A 22144-nucleotide genomic window follows, 5' to 3' on the forward strand; every position below is an offset into this window, starting at 1 on the left:
TGCCAGGCTTCTCTGCCCATTGGATTTCCCAGGCAAGAATACTGGAGTGGGTTGCCATTACCTTCTCCAAGGAGTCTTCCTGACCCAAGGACTGAACCTGTGTCTCCTGCATTGGCAGGCAGATTCTTTACCACTGAGCCATATGGAAAGCCCAGTTTTCTGAGTACAAGACTTTTGTCTCCTTAGTTAAAAGTTCACATATAACAACTTATGTATAAAACAGTCTCTTTTAAGTCGGTGGTCACTTAAGTTTGAGCACGTTCTACAAACATTACACTTTTACCTTCCTTTCCTTCATTTTGTTTCTGATGTCATACTTTACATGTTTTTATTTGTGCATCACTGAACTAATTATTTTAGTTATAGATAATTTTACTACTTTTTGCCTTTTAAACTTAATACTAACTTCCTTGGTAGTTGATTCACTGCCTTTACTATATGTTTGCCTTTATCACAGAGATGTTTTTCTTTCATAATTTTAACTATGGCCTTTTCTTTTCTATTTAAAGAGGTTTTTTTTTTTTTAAACATTTCTTGTAAGGTCTGTTTAGTGGTAATGAACTCCTTTACAAGCTTTCTCTTGACTGCAAAACTCTTTATGTCTCCAATTCTGAATGATGACCTTGTTGGGTAAAGTATTCTTGGCTGTAAATTTTTTTCTTTCAATACTTTCAATATATCATGCCACTCCCTTCCCACCTATAAAGTTTCTGCTGAAAAAACAGCTGATAGTCTTATGGGGGTTTCCTTGTACATAATTAGGTTTTCTTTCTTGCTGCTTTTAAGATTCTCTCTTTAATTCTTGACATTTTAATTATAATGTGTCTTGGTGTGGACCTCTTTGGGTTCGTCTTTTTGGGGGATTCTCTGTGCTTCCTTTACTTGGATGTTTGTTTCCTTTGACAGGCAAGGGAAGTTTTCAGACATTATTTCTTTAAGTAGGATTTCTGTCCCTTTCTCTCTCTGTCTTCTTCTGGGACCCCTGTGATGCAAATGTTAGTACTCTTGATCCAGAGGTCTCAAACTATCTGATTGTTTAAAGTTCTCTTTTCTTTTCAGTATTTTGATCAGGTGATTCCCACTGTTCTTCCAGACTGTAGTCTTCCAGATTGCTGATCTGTTCTGCATCCTCTAATCTGCTGTTCATTCATTCCAGTGTATTTTTCATTTCAGTTACTCTATTCTTCAGTTCTGATTGGTTCTTTTTTCTTATATTTTCTCTCTCTTTGTTGAAATTCTCACTGAGTTCATCCATTGTTTTCTCGAGTCGGTGAGCATCTTTATGACTGTTACTTTGAACACTTTATCTTGTAAATTGCTTATCTTTGTTTAATTTAGCTCCTTTTCTGGTGATTTGTGTTATTTTTATTTATTTATTTTTTCATTTGAAAGGTATTCCTTTGTCTCTTTATTTTGCCTAATTCTCTGTGCTTGTTTCTATGTATTAAGGGTGTTGGCTACATCTCCTAGTTGTAGAAGAGTGGCCTTATGTAGAAGGTGCGGCTCAATGGTGCAATCACCCCAGGTCACCAGAGCACTGCTGCAGGCCTGCTGATGTGTGGAGCTAGCTCCAGTGCCACTGGCTTCAAGGCCAGGCTGGGACTATTGTGAGTGCTCTGTGGTGTGGGGCTGGCCCCCTAAAGTGGGAGCTGCTTTGGAGGGGGGTTGGTGCCAGCTAGGGCTGCCCTCTGGGTAGGGCAAGGCAAGATGTATTTTGGAGGGACTGGCTGGAGTCAGTCCTCAAGGGAGCATTGGGGTGGGGCACACAGTGTCAGTTTGGTGGAAAGAAACAGAAATGGTGTCTGCCAGCACTTCCATTCCCAGAGGAAGTTCCTCCAGATCCCTGTCCCTCCAGCACATGCCTTAAAATTCATCAGTGAATCTCCTTCTTATGTGACCCAAGCACTTTTCAAGCTGCTGCCTCTGTGCTGGAAGTTAGAGTGAATGAATGTGTATGCAAGGAGCAGAGTCCCAGATTCCCACAGCCCTTCAGTTCTCCTGAATGAAAGTCTCACTGGTTTTCAAATCCAGGTGTCGTGGGGGCTCGTCTTCCCCATGCACGTCCCACAGGCTGGGGAGCCTGATGTGAGGCTTGGATCCCTTGCTCTTCGGGGGGAATCTCTGTGGCTGTGACATCCCTCCTGCTTGTGGGTTGCTGCACTGGGGGTGCAGGTTTGACTAGACTGTGTCTCTGTTCATCCTACATGGGTCCCTCACTGTGTCCTTTTCTTTCTGTCCTTAGTTTAGAAAATCTGTTCTGCTAGACTTCAGGCTGTTCTCGGAGATAATTGTTTTGTAAGTAGTCGTAGTTTCGGTGTGTCCATGGGAGGATGAGAGCTCAGGATCTTCCTACCCTGCCATCTAAGATCTGGACCTCTCCATAATAGATTTTTAATGCAAAAATAACTTCCCTCTGTTTCCTCAGAATGCTGCACCCCCTTCAAAGAGACAGGAAATGCAGTGTCTGCGACCAGGCACTGTGGGCCTGTCCCTGGTGGTCAGTGCCTGGTTGGGGCAGAGGGTGATGAATTGGGTGACTGGCCTCAGTTCAACGTACCACACATTTCTGATTACCCAAGACCTAGTTATTTTCCATGGTCATACTACTATGGGAACAATGAAAATGTTATTATTTTTCATAATTTTAAATTGATTTTTAGCCCATTAAAAATGTCTGGTAAAAGCAAATCAACGTGTATTTTCATAACCTAAAGTGTTTCTAGGTACTCATTCTGTCCCCAGCCCTTTGGCCAGAGCAGCATTCCGCATGTGAGTTTGTGAGCTCTGAAGGCAGTGGGCAGGCACTCCTCCCCTGAGATGAGAAGCCAATCTGCCAGAGTCAGGTATAATCACACCAAGACCACTCCCCAGGGACTTCCCTGGCTGTTCAGTGATTCAGACTCTGCCCTTCCACTGCAGGGGACACGGGTTTCGGTTTGATTCCTAGTCAAGGGAACTAAGATCCTGCATGTCCACATGCCTTGCAGCCAAAGAAAACCAAACACCACGACTCTCTTTCCCTGCTCCATCCATCAGCCATTCCAGGTCCTAAGGCTTGATGTGCCTTGAGGTTAATTCTGTCCTTCCTTTCTATTTGTCTTTGATTCATTGAATAGAAGGGGACAGGGTGTGACCAACTTCCAGTCCCATCGAGCACATAGTAGGCACCGCATAGAGAAATCGTCATAAAAAAAGTTTTCTTGACTAATTAGCAGTTTGCATCTAGAGCTTCCCATTCAAGCTATATGTACGATATGGGGAAATAACTACTTCTGGTAAGGGCTCTCTACTACTTAGCAAGGTCTTTTTCCTTTCTTTTCCCTTTTAAAACACTGATGGGAATTAGTGTTGGCCTCAGTTCAAGGTACCACATATTTCTAATTACCCAAGACCTAGTTCTTTGCCATGGCTGGATTTCTATGGCAATACCAAAAATATTATTGTTTTTCAAAATTTATGTTACTACTGAGTTTTAGCCCATTGAAAACATCTGGTATACAAGTAAACCAGCAAGCATTTTCATAAAGCTAAGGAGTTCCTAGGTGTTCACTCTGCCCCAGGCCCTTCGGCCAGCACACGCCCTCCCCATGTGAGCTGCTCTTGGTCAATGCTGGCCAGCTTACCTGTGAGGCAGATGCCCCTGGTACTGTTGCACAGGTCCACCATTACTCGGATCTGTGGGAAGAGAGGACCATTACCAGCAGCACGGTAGGCAGTAGACCCTGAACTTGCTGTTTATTCAGACAAGCAGAAAACAATTATAAAAATTTCCAAAATAGCTTCAGAAGAACAGGTAGAAGTCCGAGGAAAAGTTAACCTAAAACTGAAAAGACACCCCTGAAAGAGCTAAAGATAAAGATTTTTCTTGTATCAGCAGCTATTTCTATTGACGTCATCAACAGAATCTCCTTGATTTCTATCAAACTCTGAGAAGGCAGAGGATGGGGGAGGAACAGCCAGATCTAAACCCAAGCTGGCTCCCCAGTGTCTGAAGGACTCAATCTGTGGATCTGAATAAACAGGACTGGTGAACTTAGCAGTCTGAAGCACATACTTAACTCTGTAAGTGGGTATGGGTAAGGTACTTGACTCCTTGATGTTTCGGTTTCTTCTGAAAATGTAGATTATATGAATTGCTGCTTTCAGGGTTAGGGAGCTCCATGCATGGCGTGTGGAAACTGCCCTTAGAGCAGTGATTCTCATGTCATGGGGACACTGCTTACTTGCCATGGGATGTCCATCTGGAATGCATGGTCACTGCACCATGCTATCAGCTTGACACAAGATTTCCACACACCACTATACACTCTCCCCTCTGCCCCCATTCATTTTCCATGCTGTTGCTTGTGAGCTTCACAAAACCCAAATCTGATCGGGTCAGCCCTGATTCAATCACTTTCGTGATGCCTTGCTGCTCTAAAGATACAGCAAAATTCCTCTATATCTGGCCTCATCTCACACCATCCCCCCCTCTCTTTCTGTTCTGTAGTTCTACTTCCCTAGTGGCTTAGTGATAAAGAATCTGCCTGCCAATGCAGGAGACACAGGTTCAATCCCTAGGTCAGGAAGATCCCCTGGAGAAGGAAATGGCAACCCACTCCGGTATTCTTGTCTGGAGAATTCCATGGACAGAGGAGCCTGGTGGGCTACATTCGGGGCTATAGTCCATGGGGCTGCAAAAGAGTCGGACACAACTGAGAGACTAAAACAACAAATTCCATTCTGTCTCAGTTTGCTTATCTGTGAAATGGGGCTATTAGTAGTACTTAACATCTTAGGAGGAGGAAATGGCAACCCACTCCAGTGTTCTTGCCTGGAGAATCCCGGGGATGGTGGGGCCTGGTGGGCTGCCGTCTATGGGGTCGCACAGAGTCGGACACGACTGAAGCTACTTAGCAGCAACATCTTAGGATTGCTGTGAAACTTAAGTGAAGTTATATATGAAGTTCTTAGAACAGCTCCTTGGATGTAGGAAGCTTACACAAAAGTGTGTTCTATTTTGTGAAGGCAGCAGAAAGTACAGATGAAGGCATGAATCGGGAAGTCAAATTGCTTGTGTTCAAATCACGGGTTTGTCATTCACAAATAGTGTGACTTAGGGAAAGTTACTTAACCTCTCTGTGCTGCAGCATCCTTGTCTATAAAGGAGCTAACAGTACCTACCTTACTTATAGCATGGTTATGTGGATGCATGATTGAATACATGCAGTACACTCACAACAGGGCCTGGTATGGGATAAGCAAACTCTATTTACGCTATTGTTTTGATGGTCTCTTGGATATGCCAGGAATGATTTAGTTAATTTATCAGTTTACCATCTAAGAATTTCAAATTCATACATAGAGAACATTTTAAACCCAAGTAAGGTGGCATTTCAAAACTGTGGGAAGAAACCTTATCAATTGGGAAATGGAGTTGAGACAGCTGGATACACATCTAGGGGAAAACATAAATACAGATCCCTATTTCACTCCTTACACTAAAAAAGTTAATTGAGCAGCATTAGTTGAAAATTTTAAAGTTAAAAACAAGCTAGTAAAAATACTGAAGGAGACCTTTGGAAAAATATTTATAATGGTATTAGAGTAGGAAAGACTTTTCTAAGGAAGAAACAATCCCCATACTATATATAGGAAAAATGTGATAAATTTGACTGTCTAATAATTAAACATTTCTATAAGACATAAAATAGTATAAACAATAACAAAGGAGAAACACAAACTTAGAATAATTATGCAAAGAGCTTGTATACAGAGAGCTGCTACAAAGCAATGAGTAAAGGAACAAAAAACAAAGGAAAATGGGCAATGGATCCAGGCAGAAAGCTCAAAGAAGGAAAATAAGAGTGTCTTATCTTCACTTATAGCTGAAGAAACACATCCAATTATGAAATACTATTTTTACCTTTTCGGTTTGTAAATAAAAAGAATAACAGAGTACTTCCCCAAGGGTATTGGGAAAGGAGCACTCTCATACTGTGTTGATGGAAATGCAAAGGGACACTGCCTCTTTGGAGGGCATTTTGACAATATCTACTCAGATTTAAATGGATCTGTCTTTTGACTCATTATATTTTATGATTTATCCTACAGATACACTCATGTATGTATGACAGGATATATGTACAAAGATGGTTATTTTAGAAATGTGGGCAAGAGCAAAAGGTAGAAACAACCTCAATATTTATCAACAAAGTCTGGTTAGAGAAATTGTAGCATATTCATACAATGAAATACTGTGGTAAAGACTAAATTTAAATCCATAAAGCCAATATTGAAAGATTGCTAAGATAAATGAAAAAAAAAACAAACAAGATATAGAGAAGCTTTCATTTAAGTAAAAAAGTAGTACATATGAAAATGCTTCTATACACTTTCTCTCTTGCTACTTTCCAGATTCTCTTTGTCTATGACTTTCTAGACTATTTCTGGAGAGAACCTTAAAAAGGAGAACTAAAACCTAAAAACTCCTCCTTAAGTAAGGAGGAGTAGAGAGCCAGGGTGGGAAGGAGCTATACTAATGCCCGCACTTAATAAAACAAAATGCACTTTTGTTTTATTCAAAAATTTTGCTGATTTCTCTCTCAAACTCTTTTTAAAGAAAACTTGTTTTGATTTGAAGGGAAAATTTGTTTTGTCTTCTATAGGTTTATTTTGTTTTCTAGGGGACCTGGAGGAAGACTTGTACTGTATTTACTGTTTGTGAAGTGTGTCACAGGTGCCTACTGACTACTTTGGAAATTTATTGTGAAATATATCATATATACCACAAAAATATAAAATGTGTGCCTACAGTATAAGATGAATAATAAAACAAACATCCATATACCACCTCCAGCCCAGCAATGCATTAGGACATCCCAGGTGTCCCTCCCAACATAAACCGTTCCCTCCTAGCCCCCAAAACTCTCTAAGCTGAAGTATTTTGGGCAGTGGGACTCTCCCTTTTGTATAGATAAGAACAGAGAGGCTTAGCAAGGTGATGTCATTTACTCAAGGTCACACAGCTTGCGCGTGGAAAAGCTGGGCTCAACTCCAGGTTTCCTGATTCTAGGTCTACTGTATTTTCTGTTGTGGCTCGGATGAGTATTATAACATAGCCAGAAGAAATTTCGATTCACTGCTTTGGGTCATTTTCATAAATTCATGCAATCAGCTGCACTACAAAATTTATCTTCTTAAAATATGCATAATTGTTCATTGAGAGAACCATTAGAGACTTCATAAATGCCTCATTTGTTGCCTGGGGGATCACAGCAGGAGAAGTAGTTGGAAACAACAGGAGCATCAATAGGGAAAATTAACCTTTCTCTCTTTTATGTTCATCACTGGAGTTGGTGTTAGCATAGCTTCTATAAAAGTGATAAAGATGGAGTTTTCATTTCCTGACCTTTTGGCTTCATTTATATGCTAAAAGTTAACTTAGATATTTACCAGTAAATTGTGTCAGTCTTCACTTGGGAATATTCTTTAACAAACATGGTTTATATAAGATTGTATCAAAGTAAAACATGGTATGAAAAGGTATGACCATAAGAAAACCAGAAACATTTTTTTTTCTGTACTAATAATGCTTATGAATTTGGATGAAAATCAGAAAATTCAAAATTGAAAGTCATAAAACCTAGCTTGTCAAGTTAAGGAGTCATATTTAGTATACCAGGCTTTCTAGATCTTCATTTAGGATTTGAGAATGGTGAACTGAAAACAGCCTCAGAACTCATAGCCCTGGGGGTGTCAGGCAGGATCCATGCAGGACGTGGCCCTGCCCTCTCTCAAGGCCATCTACCCCCACCCCACCACTGTTCGACTCCAATCACACTGACCATCACCTCTGGTCTTTGCCAAGCCTTATAAATTGCTCACATCTTCACAGAGGCCTCAGCTCAAATGCCACATCGTTAAGAAGGCTTTCCCTGACTCCCTACCTGAGAGTAACCCCAGCAGCCAGTCCCCATCACCTCAAGGCTTTCAGCCTGTGTAGCACTCACCTTTATCCAATATTATCTTGGCTTCTGTATGCATTTGTTTATTACCTGTGCCTTTCCTCCAAAGAATGAAGGCATTTTGACAGCAGGAGAATTTGCTATTTTGTCTGTATCCCTGTGCACAGAACAGTACCTGTTTCCAGACCTAGAACTTTTCCACTGGTGAGATAGGGTTCAAGTAGGAAAGTATGTCAATGGTCTCCAAAGGACAGCTTGTCTTGAGAGCAGGTGACAACGGCTGTCAACCTGGGTGTAACATAAAGAATGGTACCCCCGGATAGCTTAGGTCAGTTTTGCTGAGGAGGTGGGGCCATCCTCCCAGAAGAAATGCTGTGGCATCTCAGGGTCACCTTGAGGTCATGCTGCAGTGGACGAAGACATATCACAATACATGGGGACTTGCTTTCAACTTTTATAACATATGGCAGCAATGAAGGAAAAGACAGCCCAAATAGGTCCCATCTGTGGCCTGACCAGATCTCCCAGTTTTCTCTCTGGATACAGAACTGGTCTCACTGGACTAGTAGAACCCATGGAATCTTGGGCAATTCAGGGGCAAGGAAAAAGCCTCTGAAGAAAAATAATGGACTTCTTGCTAATCTGGCACCAGTTGGCTTGAGTTGTCTTTAATTAAAACTAAAAATAGATGGGACTAATTTTGCAGCCTCTATGAGAAAGAAAATGCTATGAACTGGGAACCTCACTTGTAAGAAGACTATACAAGGATATCTGATGAGAATGTTCATCTCTACACTGTGATGGCAAAAGCATGCAAACAATCTAAATGTTTATCAGTAAGGCACTTATTGGGCTTCCCTGGTGGCTCAGATGGTAAAGAATCTGCCTGGAATGTAGGAGACCTGGGTTCAATCCCTGGGTCGGGAAGATCTCCTGGAGAAGGGAATGGCAACCCACTCCAGTATTCTTGCCTGAAGAATCCCATGGACTGAGGAGCCTGGTGGGCTACAGTCCAGGGGGTCACAAAGGGTTGGACATGACTACGTGACTAACACACACATACACACACACACACAACAAGGCACTTATTCAGTTCAGTTCAGTCGCTCAGTCGTGTCTGACTCTTTGCGACCCCATGAATCACAGCACGCCAGGCCTCCCTGTCCATCATCAACTCCCAGAGTTCACTCAAACTCACGTCCATCGAGTCAGTGATGCCATCCAGCCATCTCATCCTCTGTCGCCCCCTTCTCCTCCTGCCCCTAATCCCTCCCAGCATCAGAGTCTTTTCCAATGAGTCAACTCTTCGCATGAGGTGGCCAAAGTACCGGAGTTTCAGCTTTAGCATCATTCCTTCCAAAGAACACCCAGGACTGATCTGCTTTAGAATAAGGCACTTATTAAGCAGGTGCAAAAGAATGAAGTAGATCTATGTGTACTAATCTTGAAAGCATACTGCTGAGTGATAAAAACAGCACAAGCCACATAACAGTAGAACTTTTTGGTTGAAAAAGAACATTTAGATATGTCTGGATAAGCACAGAGAAAAGTTTGAAGGCTCATGAACCAAACCATTGAGATCTTGTTTCCTATTGAAGACTGAGACTAGGAGATTAAAGGGTAATTTTCACTTATTAGTTTATATCATTTGAAAAGATATATTGGGATTATGGGTGGTTTTTACTTGCTGTGTTTTTAATAATTCAGAGTGAGAGAAGAGAGCATGCAAACATTATATGAGCCCAAAGGATGGTTTTAATTACAGAGCTTTCCCTAGGAATCACAATGTCATGTATTCCTCATTACGCCCATCATTTGGAATAACTTGGACAGATCTCTGTTTCTTCTAGACAAGTGAATGTAGAATGAACTAGAATAGCTGTCTAGTGATTTTGAAGTTGTTTATTAATCATAAGATTTTTCTTTTTCCCACATAAATTGCCAACCCCCTAAATAGAAAACAAATAGAATGGAGCTACTTTGGGTTGACCTATCCATAAAATGAGAGAGTTGAAGTAGACAGATGATTTCAAATTCTACTCCCAGGAGGAATTGGGGAGGAAGTAGGGGGAGACACCCAGAGACCTAGAGTCAAGCGGAGGAGGGATGAGAAAGCTGAGGTCCAAAGAAATCAAGTGAAGTAGCTGGCCCAGGCTCCCAGAGCTGGCTTCCAGGACAGAAGTCCTATTTCGTACCACATCTATATTTTTTGCGGCTTCCCAGGTGAAGCTAGTGGTAAAGATCCCGCCTGTCAATGGAGGAAACCTAAGAGATGAGGGTTTGATCCCTGGGTCAGGAAGATCTCTTGGCAACCGATTCCAGTATTCTTGCCTGGAGAATCCCATGGACAGCCTGGTAGGCTGTGGTCCATGGGGTCACACAGTGTTGGACACAACTGAAGTGACTTAGCACACACTACTATTTTTATACCATTTAGATTTTGCAAAAGGAATTGTGTGAAATTCAACAGGAAATGCAAATCTCTGCTTTAGTTTACTTTGAATGTGAACAAGACACTAGATTTTTACTAGTTGATTTTGCATCAGCTTCAAGCAGTCTCTTCTGTTCAAAAATGAAAGGCTTAATCAAAAGTGTTTCTTTCTCATCAAGATGAATAGAGCGAAATGCAGTGTACTGCCACTGCTCATCTGCACACAAAGCCTCAGGCGGTTGGCCGGCTGCCCTCTTGAACTCCCTTCCTCTCACATTTGACTGTCAGGACTGATCATAAAAAAAAGTAAAAGAGCGAACCTCCCCATCACCACCAGTTTGCATGCTGCTGAAATAATGTGTCTGTCATGGCTTCTCTGCCGTTCCCCAAGTACTGGCTCTGGTTTGCTGTGGAGGATGCTGTTTAATTCCAAGTCACCTTTCAGATGTGACCTATTTTGTAACTTAAATTCCATTTTTCTTAGACAACTGTATGGCTCTCCTTAATTGTGCAAATTGCTGCTATTATGTGCATGCAAATAGTCCTTTAGAAACAGTTTCCTGGGAGTGGATAATCAGCCTGGGATTAAGCTAGGAAAGCCTTGGCCCAGCTGAAGAATTTGACCACAGGTGTTAGAGGAATCCCTCATGGAGTCTGAAGCTGGGGTCAGCTACCCCAGACTCATCCCTCTGAAAGGCAGGAATTCACACTGGGACCAAGATGTGGTGATGACAATCTACGGACCCCAACAGGAAGGTAGGCTTTGCCATGTCTGTGGATGAAATACTGAGGCATGACCTTCTTCTTGCAGTGCCACAGGAAGATCAGCCAAAGGTCCAGGCATTTGTTGGTGCAAGGGAACAAATGTTGGCCATCCCATGCCGATGGCTTGGAGCTGAGTGCTCTTGGTTCAAATGGTATCTTCAGAGTCCAGTCAAATCCTGCCCAACCTTCCCCAAAGACCTCCATCCCCACTGACTGATTCCTTTACAGCCCAGCAACATCACTGTGCTCCTTCATGTTGTTCTGGCTCCCCAACCAAATAGGCATCTATTGGTAAGAACTCTTTCATCTTCTTACTGTATGCCCCATTCTCTCATCTGGTCCCTTTGCCAGCATTAGAATGACATTCAGCATATAGTGGATATTTGATAAGTATTAATACCTCCGTCTAGTCAACGCTATGGTTTTTCCAGTGGTCATGTATGGATGTGAAAGTTGGACTGTGAAGAAAGCTGAGTGCTGAAGAATTGATGCTTTTGAACTGTGGTGTTGGAGAAGATTCTTGAGAGTCCCTTGTACTGCAAGGAGATCCAACCAGTCCATTCTAAAGGAGATCAGTCCTGGGTGTTCTTTGGAAGGACTGATGCTAAAGCTGAAACTCCAATACTTTGGCCACCTCATGTGAAGAGTTGACTCATTGGAAAAGACTCTGATGCTGGGAAGGATTGGGGGCAGGAGGAGAAGGGGACGACAGAAGATGAGATGGCTGGATAGCATCACCGACCCGATGGACAAGAGTTTGGGTGAACTCTGGGAGTTTTGGTGATGGACAGGGAGGCCTGGCGTGCTGCGATTCATGGGGTCACAAAGAGTCGGACATGACTGAGCCACTGAACTGAACTGATTGATTACCAGGAATGGAATGTGCTCTTCAGCCAAAGATATTATTCCTTTTTAACCAGTAGATTATGGGAACCAAACATCTAGCATGTGGTTACTGTTTCTCTTTGTGTCTATTTGCCTAAGATAACTTTATTTTGGCAAATACTCCACTAATCCCTAGAAAACGGGAACCCGGAGATTTGAGGATTATCCTATTAGGTTCCCTGAGACGTGGCCATCTCTGTCCTGCCCATAGCAATATCATCACAAAAGCAGGAGCTATTGATGTGCCCCTGCTTTGGATGGAAATAACACAAACCTTTCATGCTCTCTTGAGTAGAGACATCTGGTTAGGGCTGAGTCAGCCAGACAGAGACTGGGGTGCTGAATGAAAAGTGGTCTCAAACATCAAAGAAAATGCAGTGTAAAATTAAAAGACATTTGCTCCTTGGAATAAAAGCTATGACTAACCTAGATAGTGTATTAAAAAGGAAAAACATCACTTTGCCAACAAAGGTCTGTATAGTCAAAGCTATGGCTTTCCAGTAGTCATGTACAGATGTGAGAGTTGGACCATAAAGAAGGCTAGGCTGCATTGAATTGATGTTTTTGAACTGTGGTGTTGGAGAAGACTCTTGAGAGTCCCTTGGACAGCAAGGAGATCAAACCAATCAATCCTAAAGGAAATCAACCCTGAATATTCACTGGAAGGATTGATGCTGAAGCTCCAATACTTTAGCCACCTGATGCAAGAACCAACTCACTGCAAAAGACCCTGATGCTGGGAAAGATTGAGGGCAGGAGGAGAAGAAGGTGACAGAGGATGAGATGATTGGATGGCATCATCCACTCAATGGACATGAGTTTGAGCAAACTCTGGGAGATAGTGAAGGACAGGGAAGCCTGGCATGCTGCAGTCCATAGGGTTGCAAAGAGTTGGGCACTACTTAAGAGACTGAACAACAAAATCACCCCCCCCAAAAAAAATGAAAACCCTGTAAAAGAATTAAAAGATAACACCCAGGGCTGAAAGGTGTGGTATAAAGTACATGGGTTTTGGGAGTCAGACACAGTTAAGTCTGATGTGAGTGCCAGTTCCTTCACTCACTGGCTCTGTGATGTTGAACAGGATGTTTTATCTCTCTAAGCCTCAGTAACCTCAGGAGTAGATGGACTATTGGTTAGAGTCTCCCTGTGTCCAGGTAGTGAATATTAGCATGCTCGGCCTCTCCACCATTTCTTGGGTACACTGCCAGCAGGGATTCCCTCCCTCACAGACTCAGGTATTCAGCTGCCTCTTCAATATCTTCTCTTAAACATCTAACAGAAATCTTGGTATTAACATACCCCAAGCTGAACTCTTGATATTCCCCTCAAAATCGTTCCATCTGCAGTTCTTCTAGCTCATTAATGACAATTCTGTCTTTCCACTACTTGGGCCACTAACTTTGAAGTCATTGAACTCCTTCCCCCCGCCCCCCACCTCACATCACATGTTCAAGCTGTCAGCAAATTCTAGCAGCTTGACATCAGACATATCTAGACAGAGTCCAGTTAGCATTCCACCCCTCAGCCACTGCTACCACCCCTCAGCCACTACCGTTTTTTCACTGCAATAGCCAAGTAAATAGCTTCCCTGCTACCACTGCCCATGCTTCCCCTCCAAAGAATCTAGTCCACTGTAGTGATCCTTGGGAAAGGCAAGTCAGATCATATCACTCCGCTTAAAATCCTTCAAAGACCCCCCGCCCCCCTGCCCACAAAGGCCAGTGTCTTTACAACATCCTGCAAGGCACTACATGAACTGGTCCTCTGGTCCTTTTTCTGCCCAGTTATCCTCTGACCGCATTTCCTACTACTCCCTCCCACTCCCTCTTCTTTCTGTTCCTTGTGCTCTTTGTACACTCCCCCATCTCGGAGCTTTTGCTCTCACTCTTCCTTCTGCCTGAACAGCCCTTCCGTAGATTTCCACATGGCTCACTCCCTTACCTCCTTCAAGTTTTCTGTTCAAATGTCACCTTCTTAGTGAGGCCTTTCCCACCCAGAAGACTTCTAACTGCATCTCCCCCTTCCTGCTCCCTAATCCTCATGCTGCTTTATTGTTCTTCATAGCACTTATCACTTTCTAATACTGCAGGTAATTTACTTATTTACCTTGGCTCTTGTCTGTCGCTACCCCCCAGAATGTAAACCCCAACAGGACAGGGATTTGCATGGTTTGCTTATACTGTTTCTTGTGCCCCCACGGTGTGCCTGTGATACAGTAGGTAACTACATGTCAGATGAATGAAGCAATCTCCAACAGGTAGAGCAGGCCTGCTAAATCAGTCTTACCGATACCTGACACAAACTCCTATTTGATGGCTAGCAAGAATTCTTAGAAAAGACTTTAAAAATACTCCAGGACTCATCTCCAAAACTCCTCATGTGTAAAGAAACTAGATTCAGAAACTGGCAGGTATCTTAGTCTATATGCCCTTGCTGAGTTGTAGATGCCTGTATCAATGAAGAGATATTCATCAAATACCTCGCTAATGGTGTAGCAGAGTGGTGAGATATATTTAAAGAGACAAAGGTAACTAGAGATGACAAATTAGAGACCAAAACTGTACACAAACAAAGTTTTAGTTGTGATACAGACAATAAGTGCATAAGAGGTTATGGGTGGAAGAGATGAGTGTTCTGAAGTGAGCTAAGAATCACTTGTCTCCCCCAGGCCTCTAATGGATTTTTCTGAAGCAGGAGTGCTGCTGGAATAATCTTTCACTAACTGTTAATAGTAATATTCTGTGCTCCCATTATTCCTTTCAACAAGCATCTTCAGATAATTTTGATTTTTATCTAAGTATGCTTATCTTCACCTTATAGTCAGAAAAGTATACATAAATGGTAGTTAAGTAACTTGTCCAGTGTTGAGGGGGTGGACAAAGAATTAATCCATTATCCCAAACTCTGCCCTTTGGCATTCTTTGTACATAGCAAAAACATTTGTGAAGATGTTTTGTCAAGCTACTCCCTGCTCAGCCCCCTCCTCCCTCTGCACAAGAAACAGCTATAAGAGGTTAGTCCAGGAAATATTTAGAGGAGGTCCCTGGGTTTAAAGGAGAAGGAAATGGCAACCCATGCCAATATTCTTGCCTAGAGAATCCTGTGGACAGAAGAGCCTGGTGGGCTGCCATCTGCTGCTGCTGCTGCTGCTGCTAAGTCGCTTCAGTCGTGTCTGACTCTGTGCAACCCTATAGACGGCAGCCCACCAGGCTCCCCTGTCCCTGGGATTCTCCAGGCAAGAACACTAGAGTGGGTTGCCATTTCCTTCTCCAATGCATGTAAGTGAAAAGTGAAAGTGAAGTTGCTCAGTCATTTCTGACTCTTAGCGACCCCATGGACTGCAGCCTACCAGGTCCTCCGTCCATGGGATTTTCCAGGCAAGAGTACTGGAGTGGGATGCCATTGCCTTCTCCAGGGGCTGCCATCTATGGGGTTGCAAAGAGTCGGATATGACTGAAACGACAGCAGCAGCAGCAGCAGCAGCTGGGTTGAGATGCTCATCCACAACAGTTGTGGATGTTGTTAGCACTGAAACATTGGCTGGATGAAACTGTTGCTTTGACAAACATGCTGTTTCTGTGGGGTTCAAAAAGTTTGGATCAACAGAAGAATGAATGCATGAGTTCACCTTGAACATGAATATTTACAAATTATGCTTAGTGTAATTAACTTCCCTAAATTCAATACCCAGCATATATGTATGGTTTGAACCCATGAACCATACATAAAAATGACTATCTGGGAAATAACATTCTTTCTAGAGGTCATTATATAGGCTTTGGGAACTGACTTTTACTTTTTAGACTTGTAAAGACCTCTCTGGTGGAGAACACATAGTTCTTGGAAGAAGGGTATTCTCTTTTCCTTGAATATTCTTTCCTTCTTCAGTTTTCCTTCCCCTTTTCCTCTACTTTCATCTCACATTCAATCTCAAAACAAATGCAGCATTCTCACATCTAAACTAACCCATTTCAGTTCCCTCAATTCTGATCACTCCACCGTCTTTGGATGGATGTGGACCAGGTGGCTTCTTTCTCTTTTCTTACATCCAATTAGTTCCCAAGTTCAATTCATCCTTATTTCGTGGTATTTCTAGGATATAGATCTTCTCCATTTCTGATACCATCACCTTAGCTAGACAGAATCATTTCCTGCCTGGACTAAGGCAATAACTTCCTAACTTTCTTCCTGCCTCTCATCTCTCCCCAGTACAATCTTTCCTGTATTGTACAGCCAGATCAGTCCTATAAAATTGCTTCCTTCATGAGTGCCCCATGGAAGATTCTCCCAATTGCTCATCAGATTCATTCTCAGCTTTTCAAAAGTAGAAATTCAAGGCTCTTTCTCCTGTGGCCCCCTTAATTCCTCTCCCACAGCCCAAACTCCTCAGTGTAGGAAAGCTTCTTGCTCTCTCAGCCTTGCAACCATGTTCATTCCTGTCCCCAGACCTTGGCTCAAGTTATTAACTGCATTTGCACTGACTTCCCCTCCTTGCCTGTCAAATCTCATCAACCCTTCATTACCCATTTCCAGTTCTGTCTGCTCCACAAAACCTTCCTTCATCACTTGAGTGAGGACCAGTTTTCTCTGTCACTGCCCTGATGCTCACTGTTAAAGAATTTTCTCTAAAGGCCTGCCTGTTCAGAGGGATGGATTCCAAGGACCTCAAGTGTTGCCTACAGGAAGAAGGCATTTTCCACCTTTGAGTGAAAAGATTCCAGACCCCAAAAGCACTGAGTCACTGAAATACTGGGGAATTATTTTGCAGTTGCTAGCTCATCATTTTAGCTTGGGTACAGTTACCCACAACGCATTTCCAAGTCCTTCACAGTTTTACATATAGCTTATGCAGCATCTCCAAAATTCCCAGCACTTTGATGAACACAAGAAACTTTCTGAGTGACCGGAGATGGGGTTACTCTACTTACAGCATTCTGAACAATTCCACGAATTGCATTTTAAGTGATCTTTAGTTGGCCTTGTTCTTTTAACTCTACCTTTCAGTAAAGAAAATTGTGTCTGAACTTCAGTTAAACTAGAAGTAAATTATATCTACTTAAAATATAGAGCTGTTACAACTCAAAGAGCTGCATAAAAAAAGCATTTGATGGGCTGAAAAATGCTCCCTTTGTAGCAGAATTACAACCTAAAAGCTTCAGCTTGTTTTACACAACATGACCTTTAGTCTGTAGATAAAATGCATGTAAATCAAGCTTGAATGTCAACTAGATTTGGCCAAGGATATTTTTGAGGCAGGGAGGGAAGAAGAGTTTAAAGAATGTAGATTTTTAAAATGTCTTTTTTTGCCAGATAAGTTATGTCTTATAAGATCTAGGACTATTTTGGTAGTTCCCACATAGGTACCCATATCCTGGATAACATGAGACACCCCACCCCAAGAAGTAAATTGTTCCCCTTTCTTAGAAGTTTTTTGCTCTATCTTCCACTCACATTTTGTCAGTCTTCCAAATGAAAGCATCCAGAACTTTTTTTCAGAACTGCCATCAACAGAAATCAACAGGAGTACACAAGAACTATGCCAGTATCTCAGAATGGGGGTGAAGATGACTCTCCTCATGGGTGTCAAACCTCGTCATCAGTGGCCATGAACAGGGGTGAGGCGCTGGGAAAGCCTGAACTGTTGAAGAAGCTACATCAAGGCTAATTCTGTTTTGTTTTCAATGACGAGATGATTTAGGTTGGTGCAATGCCACCCTAGGCTTCAAAAGGCAAAATAGGATCCCAAAGCAGCAGCTGATAACAGCACATATGATCAGACAACTCGGCATTCTGAAGAGACTGAAGATAAAGAGTAAAGCCAGAAACACGATACTGAGGGCATGGGGCAAGGAGGGCTACAAGATAAACTCACAGCGATTAGCCTCAGAAACGGCTACAATGAACAGTTACTGGAAGTCTGGCTATACCAGGCACTGTCCTTTAACTATATCATCTCCCTTCAACTTCCAAACAACCCTTTGAGGTGCATACTCAATATTATTATCTCAGTCTTACAGAGGAGGAAACAGAGGCTGGGAGAAGTTAACAGACTTGCCCAAAGGTGCCCAGCTACCAAGCTGTGGGCCCAGGATGAATCTGCTTGATTCCCAGGCCCACACTACTTACTGCCATAACGTACTTCAGGGAAGCACTGGGGAGAGAGAATTTGCCTGGGAACCTGACCGTGAAGAAGAAGGAATTCCAGGTCTCCCGAGTTAAGGGCAGGCACATAATGGCAGCAGCATCGTGTGAAGGCAAGCCTGGACCAGCCAAAGAGAGATCCTGAGATAAGGGCTTTGTGGAGGGTGAGCAGCATCTCAGCATGGGAAGACTCATGGTCTGAGAAGTTCTGCAACGCACCCAGAAAGAGCCTTCTACCCAGAGATCTCTCAGCCTGTCATCTAGTAGGCAGTGGTGCGAAATGACAGGCAGGTCTGACAGATTCAGCCGTCTCCCCAGAGTGGAGTGGTGCTTTTCCAGAGGGTGGAACATGACCTTGAGTTCATTTTATCCTTGGCTCAGAAGGTTGAAGGAAAGGCGGGGAAACAGCAGAAAAAGATGGGAGTGGACAAGTCACCAGGCCCTGGGAGGTTCATCCTGCTCAGGTTGTATGGGCTCAGGGGGCTTATTCCTGCTGCCCTCATCTCTGCTGCTATAGCTAGAAAGAAACTAGGAGCTTTCGCATAACCACAGGACCTGAGAGTAGGTCCAGACAGTTCAATGCCTTTCATGCAGGCCAACACAACCTTCCTGTCCCCACAGGTCCAGATGCTCAGTCTTGACCCACTTGTTTCTTCCATAAGTCCTTAGAGAAGCATGACAACTGTACATCTTCCCTGAAGGTTTTATCTGCATGTATGCAGAATATGTATCAATGAAGAAAGTGTCTGAAGAATGTAGCTAAGGGGCCAGCCCTCTCCTGTCTTCCTCACATACCATCACGACCTGATACATGAACAAAATTTGTGGGTGTGTTCATAGTACCAACACCAGACACAGCTTAGCTGAGATGTAGCTTCAGGTTCTCTCTTACCCTTAACTGATACTTGGACATGGCTTCTGACATGCAAATTAACGTGTGACATCCCAAATGCCCATTAGCACATGCTGGTATGAGAAAGGCCACAGAACCTGCCCTCCTCTCCCGCCACAGCCAGGCTCCACACGTGGGTTATTGCTTTGGCCGCCTGTCTTATTTTGTTCTGCTCTGTCAGGCCTCTGAGCTCTCATCAGGGCCCAGTCTATACAACAGGACCTAATGGGGTATAAGTTTCTCCCCTGCAACTGAACCAAATAGATGCGGTTTGAAACAAGGCCTAGATATGAGGCTAAAGGGGTGGCTATTCTAACATTATCCACTCCAGACTTGGGAAGTCAGCTTAGAAGGAACCAGGCTTGAGGGCTGGCTCAGTCCCACTGCCTCCCTCTAGAGTGAGTCTACTCTCAGTGCAGCTCTGTCCTGGACTCTCTCCTGCAGGAGGGCTTAAACCCCAAGGTTAACACTCTGCTTAAACAACCCCGATTTAGTAGCTTAGCTCTCCAAAGGTACAATGCCTAGGGCCCTCCAGTCCCATGGACCACTGTCTAAATGAGAGGTCGGTAAACTTTTCTGTACAAGATAGGAAATACCTTAGGCTTTGTGGGTCATATGGTCTCTGGTGTGACTACTCAATCCTGTGGTTGTCATGTGACAGTAAGCACAGACAATACATAAACAAGTGGGCATGGATGAATTCCAATAAAACTTTATTTATAGTTATTGAAACTTGAATTTCATACAATGTTCATGTGTCACAAAATACTGTTCCTCTTACTTTTTTCCTATGCACGTGTGAATGTAAAAATCATTAATTCACAAGCTGCACAAAAACAAATAGCAGGCTTGATTTGACCTTAGGCCATAGTTTGTTGACTCCTGATCTAAATCCTCAGCTTTTACACCATGGAAGTGACCCAGTTCAAGGGGTGGGAAAGGCAGGTAACCCCTGCCACGATCAAGCTAAGGCCTTCAAGGAGATACAGCATCCATGCAAGCAGAAGCTGTGACTACGGTAATGTGACTTTTGTCCCCTGTAAATAAGATAAGGTACAGATTCATGTACCTCAGAGTGGTCATCATGAAAAGCTGTTTGCTACAATGCATTACTAGTTAACATAGCTGGAATCTCCTCTATGAGAACTGCCCACAGTAAATGTTTTTGAAAGCCACAGTGACTGGAAATCTCCATCCACTGAAGGTAGAATTTATGTTTTGTGCTCGCATTTAGTCACTAAGCTGTGTCCAACTCTTTGCGACCCTATGGACTGTAGCCCAGCAGGCTCCTCTGTCCATGGGATTTCCCAGGCAAGAATACTGGATTGGATCACCATTTCCTTCTCCAGGGTATCTTCCCAAACCAGGGATCAAACCCACGTCTCCTGCGTTGGCAGGCAGATTCTTTACCACTGAGACACCAGAAAAGCCCTTATAGTTGATGTTTAGGGACAGCCAAAACCAAAACAAAATGAAACCAACCAAACCAAATGAAATGCAAAAAATCAACTCCACTTAACCACCAACAATGATAACAATGGTACAGATTTCACTATCCTTTCAAAATTAGGCTGGGAAATCAGTGGTGCGGGTGGGGGTTGTGGTGGAACTAAATAAAACCGTTTTGTTCAAGACCAAGTCTTAACTCAGCCCCTAACAATGTGAGTGTTGTTCGGCCAACACACTGTCAGTCAAATAAAAAACATGTTGAGAAAATTTTTGTCAATACTTAAAAGTCAAAAGATTTCACATAAAAAGACAGATTTTTTACTTTTCTTGACAAAAATCAAAAGATCAGGCACACGAGGCTCTCATTCATGTACAGCAACCATCAGCAAAAGCCTCCCCTGTAGACAGAGCACATAAGCCTTGGGTGGGCACAGTCCCTACTGTGCCCTACAGCCCCCAGCCCAGTGGCAGCTGCCATGTAACCTTGGGCTTGCAGCCTTTTCACTCACAATAAGAGTAACACAATCACGTGGTTCAAAAGTCAAAATAATGCACAGAGCTATGCAGTGAAGTCTCATGCCCACCTTATCCCGACCCTCCCTAAGTAAGTGATTTTGTTCATTTCATTTATTTTTCCCCTTCTTTCTTACACTTTTGTCATTTAAAAATATATCTTGGGGGTTGTTCCAATAGCAGAACAGAGAATTTACTCATTCTTGCTTTATAGCTACCTAGTATCCCAGTGGATATATACGTCAGTTTATTTAATTAGTCCTGTAGTGGACACAGGATGTTAGTCTTTTGTTTTTACCGATGTTCTGCAGTGAATAACTATGTGCATATGTCATTTCATAGGTGACAAAGTCTTGTGCAAGATACATTCCCATAAGCAAGATTGCTGGGTGAGAGAGTAAATGTATTTGTTATCCAAAGGTATTGCCAAATTGCCTTACTTACGGGCTGTAGCATTTTGCATTCCAAACAGCAGTATAAGAGCAAGTCTGTTTCCTTTTAGTTTCCCCAACAGAATATGTTGTCAAACTTTTGCAGTTGCCATTCAGAAAGGTAAGAATTATATTTTGGAGCAGTAATTGCATTTTTAAATCAAGAGTTCTTTTCCTGTGTTTTTAAGAGAAATTTGCATTTCTTTTCCTGAGACCTATGCGTTCCATATTCCTACCGGATTCCTATTTCTGTTGTGGGTTTCCCTATTAAATTCTTACCTTGTTAAATTGGCTTCTAGAACTGTTATATATATATATATATATATATATATATATATATATCTTCTGCATATATATAATCTGCATATGTAATATATGCAGAAGATTAGCCCTGTACCTATGATATGAGCTGCAAATATTTCTTTCCAGTCTATCATTTATCATTTGCCTTGGATAATGGTGTATGTGTTTGTTTTTATAATTGTTTGTCATGCAGTTTTTGTTGTTGTGTGTGTCCTTTTTAAATGTGGTTAAATTTATTCATTTATTGTTTGCTTTTGGCTTTTGAGTTATAGTTCTCATTTCCCTTTCCAAGATTAAAAATGAACTTACTCATATTTTATTCTAACAGTTTTAGAACTTCATTTTTTAAATGTAAACTTTTGATTCATTTAGAACTTGTTAAGGC

General features: G+C 42.5%; 1 protein-coding gene across 5 annotated transcripts in view; it reads right to left on the reverse strand.

Moving 5' to 3' along the window:
* The window catches only part of GLDN (gliomedin), a 60564-nt gene that overhangs the window by 33306 nt on the left and 5114 nt on the right, over positions 1–22144 (reverse strand). For 3 of the 5 annotated variants that reach the window (XM_059890860.1, XM_024998042.2, XM_002690925.6), the window contains exon 2: positions 3624–3675. In XM_059890860.1, coding sequence (XP_059746843.1) covers positions 3624–3666 — 43 coding nt within the window. In that variant the 5' untranslated portion in view covers positions 3667–3675. Of the gene's footprint in view, positions 1–3623; positions 3676–17481; positions 18668–22144 lie in introns of those variants that run through there. The other 2 variants (XM_024998044.2, XM_024998043.2) reach the window with 2 other exon arrangements.

The sequence above is a fragment of the Bos taurus genome, chromosome 10 (assembly GCF_002263795.3).
Source record: "Bos taurus isolate L1 Dominette 01449 registration number 42190680 breed Hereford chromosome 10, ARS-UCD2.0, whole genome shotgun sequence".
NCBI lineage: Eukaryota > Metazoa > Chordata > Mammalia > Artiodactyla > Bovidae > Bos > Bos taurus.